At 36.5% G+C, this 4,373-nt stretch overlaps 1 protein-coding gene across 2 annotated transcripts in view; it reads left to right on the forward strand.

The window, feature by feature from the left end:
• pla2r1 (phospholipase A2 receptor 1) overlaps nucleotides 1-1,640 on the forward strand; it is a 30,760-nt gene extending 29,120 nt beyond the window's left edge. For both annotated transcript variants that reach the window (XM_038701492.1, XM_038701493.1), the window contains 2 exons: nucleotides 277-312; nucleotides 553-1,640. In XM_038701492.1, coding sequence (XP_038557420.1) covers nucleotides 277-312; nucleotides 553-770 — 254 coding nt within the window. In that variant the 3' untranslated portion in view covers nucleotides 771-1,640. The remainder of the gene's footprint in view (nucleotides 1-276; nucleotides 313-552) is intronic.
• The last annotated feature ends 2,733 nt before the right edge of the window (nucleotides 1,641-4,373 follow it).

Consider the following 4,373-nt stretch of genomic DNA (forward strand, 5'->3'; position numbering starts at 1 on the left):
ACAGTACAGTAGTCATGTATGCAAAGTTTTAGTCACAAGATACAAGATGGAAAAAAATAGCTGGAAACACTAATTAGATCAAAATAAGGTTTTCTTTCTGATTCTTTTGATAACTGTGGCTGCACCATTTTTGACCAAGATCACATTTCATGGCGATGATCTTTCGAGATGTAATGTCAGTGTAGATTTTGTTCTTTGCTCACACCACGTGGTCTGAATACCCAAGATGATACATGATAAGTCATATTGAACTTCACTGCATGTGTTCTTTTGCAGATGTAATTACTGAGGTGGAAGTGGAACCGCTAACTGGTAAAGTGCACTTTAATTTGAATGATTTACACTTTAGACGATTGTATGTGTGCTTTATAGTAGGTGCAATAAGCATGAGCACATTGTTTCACGTTGATCAAACATGCAGAGAATGATACATTGTTTACAGAATCTGTGTTATAATGTGATGCATGTCACAAATAGATATCTGTACCTATGTAATTCAAAGAGGGGGCCTTCATATCACATACATAAAAGCTATCATGTTGGGTTTTTCAGGTTTACATCATGGTGTCATCCCCGCTGCAGTGCTGGTGGCTGTACTGATCTTTGCCCTGCTGGCAGGAGCGATGTGGTTTGCGTACAAGAGGAGCGCGTCACGTTTTCGGGGGCTTCCTACTCTTGGCAGCGCTTATTACAGACAAACCAGCTCACAGGCAACAGAGTCGGATGGAAATGTGCTGATCACAGACCTGGAGGTTCATTCAGGAGAATAGCACTCAATGACTCCCATTCTTTTTTTTTGTGGTCTCTGTTGTTCTCCTCTTCTCGGTCTGTCTCACCATTTCACCATCAGGTATGAATGCCACATGACACTGCAAAGCTGTGACGCTGACTCCTCAGGACAGTGGTGAGATGATGACAGCAAACATTTCTGTCTTTAATTTGAGAATCTGTTTGAAGGATCCCAGTTTCTCCCTACAGTTTTCATTTTTTATCAAATAATTTCAATGAGACAAATATAATATTTCTTGTGTTGACACTGTAGAGCCCACATTTGGAATTCTAGACTAACACAGATCACATAAATGAGAATGTTGACGAAGGGATGATAGAGAGCTTTAAACTTGTTAAAAGAGGTACTGGAGACTTAATGTATGTTAGTATGAGGAGTTAATCAATTATAATTGAAAGGTTTTTGGAAAATAATTTGGACAATAAAGAAAGATTTTACACAACAACTGAACAATTGAAGGAAAGTCTCCACTTGTCAGTGTCAAAAGTAACTGTCATTGTCATAAAGGCAGATTGATGACAAAATGCAAATTATAGTGATGTTTTTGATGTAATTTTATATATTTCATGGAGCTGTTGGGGCTGCACATATGATACAGCAATGTCATCAGTATTACTTTTGTATTTTATTTTATTTTATTTTTAAGTATACAAGCTGTTTATCGATACCATAGATTTTTTGTAAGTTCAAAACTAACAGAAAATGTCTAAGGCTATAACTGGTGATTGGATTAGTTCTTTTGTTCACGTTTGTCTGCTGATGCAAAACAATTTATGCATTTAGCACAATTTTGTTTGTGTTTTAATAAATTCAAGATAGACGTAACAACTTCTGTTTTGTCGCTGAGGAACTCTGTGTACTGTAAATCATTACTTCCCCATTTAGTCATGTCCACTTCTTTTTAACTCAAAGAGCTCTGACATGTTTTGGATTTTGAATTCTACTGTATGAGTTTTTGAAAGTTAAACTTGCATTAGTTCAGTGTGTTGACTATTTGAGGCTTGTCAGACATCTATGTGTTGATTGAACTTGGATATGCAAGTTATCAGTTGACCAAAGAAGGCGGATGTGCAGGGATGGGAGCAAGAGAAAAAAAAAACTTTGAGTTTGAGAGAAACTGTCTTCTTTAAACCATGGACACAATCAACTAATTATACACTACAGATAAGTCATGTATTCAAATTCCAACTAAAATATAGACACTTTTGTGGTAAACAAGAAAGGACCAGTGCCGGCGGTGGAGGGGGAACCTAACAACTGCCTCATAAATTGAAACAAATTTGGGATTTAAATCCTCTTAACTTGAAATAGAAAGTGGTATAAATGTGGTTAAGTTGTTTTAACTTAAAAGTGAAAGTTAGAATAATGCAGAAATGTATGTCGATTAAGAGAGGAAAGAGAGAGAGAAAATAATTATTTATTTTAACTCAACATAAGAAGTTCAGTCAACTAAAAAATGATGACACAACTAGCTCTTCAAGTTGAGTTAACTTGCATTTTCATGGCAGCAGATGAACTTTACTTTCTAAGTTAAACTAACTTGAAATGTTTTACAGTGATGTGAATATCAGAGCCAAGGAAAAAGAGGAAATCCTCAGTGAACTCCTCCACAAATGATCCTTCAGTCTTATCAATTGTTTTGCTTTTCTTTCACTTTTTTGGGAGGACTGCAGCATTTCTCAATAGAATGACCAATTTCTTCCTAGAATATCCTCAACAGCTGCTACGTTTACAAATAATAACATAACTGCCAGTGTACGATGATTGCATTGCTGTCAGTTGTAAAATTGACTTGCATTACAGTTGGTGGATGAAAAACAACCCGAGTGGGTGTGTGAGTGGGTAATTTGAGAAAATTTCCGGGCTATCAGGAATGTTAAGGGAGAGCACTGAAAGAGCAAGAACATGCAAAGGCAACATCGGAAGACGAGTAATTTCGCCTTCAAAATCAAAGCGTTTCATGAAATTTACTGTTCGAACTTTCTTATATAGCTACAGTCTATGCTTCAGACCTTCTTTTATAGTCTAGATCAGGGGTCGGCAAATAAGTCTGGCATCGGCAAGCCGTTACATGGCCAGGATGAAGTCTAAAACTTTTAATGTTATTTGTGCGTTTGGAAGGTTGTAAGATCTCTTCCCACTAATTGCGCGTATTTCTTTCTTAATTGTTAGCCTAAACAAATTGATTATAAGGACACTTTTGCACATGCTCACAATAAAGCATGTGCTGCAGTTTGTGTGCTTCCTATGGTGCTTATTTTCATTTCCCTGAGGAAATAAAGGGGAATAAACTACACCTTTACTGACGGCTTTTTCAGAGGTGTGTCAAGTAAGCCAGAGTCTATTTTGAATGTCGTTCGGAACTCTTCAAAGTAAAAGCTCTCAATACACTTGTCATAAAGCATTGCTGCACAAAAAGTTCTCGCCTTTTTATTTTGGAGGCACAATCACTTAAGAGGAAGTGATTGTGTAAGTAACTGTTGGTGTCATGACTGAGATCTATTTCAGCACCAGCCGCTATGAATTTATTTATTTTTTATTTTTCTGCTATGAAGCAATCTGCCCGCGAGCCAGATATGATTATTATTATTATTATTGCTTGCAGGCTGGTTCTGGCCCGCAGGCCGCCTGTTGCTGACCACTGGTCTAGATGGTTTAATGTCCATTTTATGCCGCTGTTATATCACTTCTATTACCTCAATATAGCCTACCTTAATGAATCATAGAAAAAATTCTCGTTTAAAAAGAAACACCCATTAGTTCATTGCACACGAATAAGCAACAAAAACGCAAGTGATGGTCTCTTCGCTTTTAGGAATTAGGAAATTAGGAAAACACATTTTCAGCAGCAACAATAATTTAAATAAATGGAAGAAATCAAAAAGAAGACATGGAAGTTAGGCATTTGATCCTTTTTGACTATGTCAGTAAAGCCTAGTGTCAGTTATTTCACATGCAAGTTAGAGATAGCCTATAGTCTACGAAATAGGTTAGCCTATTTAGTAGGCCTTTCATAATTTTGACTTAACATTAGTATTACTTTTGACGTAATGTCTTGTAATTTGCCTGACCTAGTGATTCTTAAGTTAACTTGGTAAGAGCCATTTTGATGTTCGACTTCTCTTAGTAAGTCATAAGTCTGATTTAGTATTTTATACTGTTCTTACTTTGTAAGTAACATACTATCATAATTTTGACCTTTGTCATTTTTGTGTGAAGGCCTATTTTATCATTTTGAGGTCATACTTTTGACTTATTTTTTATTTAATTTTATTTTTAATTAAGCATTGTTTTTATTTGATGTTTGACTTAGTTTGCCTTAACGTTACCATAAATATTTGTGTTTATCATGCATAACCTTTCATCATTTTATTTTTGTATGTTAAACCGGAAGTCTCGTCGTGTCTTCTCGTTAGCGCTAACATGACGGTGATGTCGGAGCGCGACTCCGTATGACATAGCTGGCAGTTGAGAGAACTGGGTTAGCGTTAGGTTTCATTATCTGATCACATCGGTTTGGAGTTCAGTTTTGAAAGGTTGACTAGCTCAACACTCCGGGGTGGGGGCAGATTCTGCCGACATC

The sequence above is a fragment of the Micropterus salmoides genome, unplaced genomic scaffold, assembly GCF_014851395.1.
Source record: "Micropterus salmoides isolate LMB-PRFRI ecotype aquatic unplaced genomic scaffold, ASM1485139v1 Ms_hic_scaffold_6, whole genome shotgun sequence".
In the NCBI taxonomy this organism is placed as follows: domain Eukaryota; kingdom Metazoa; phylum Chordata; class Actinopteri; order Centrarchiformes; family Centrarchidae; genus Micropterus; species Micropterus salmoides.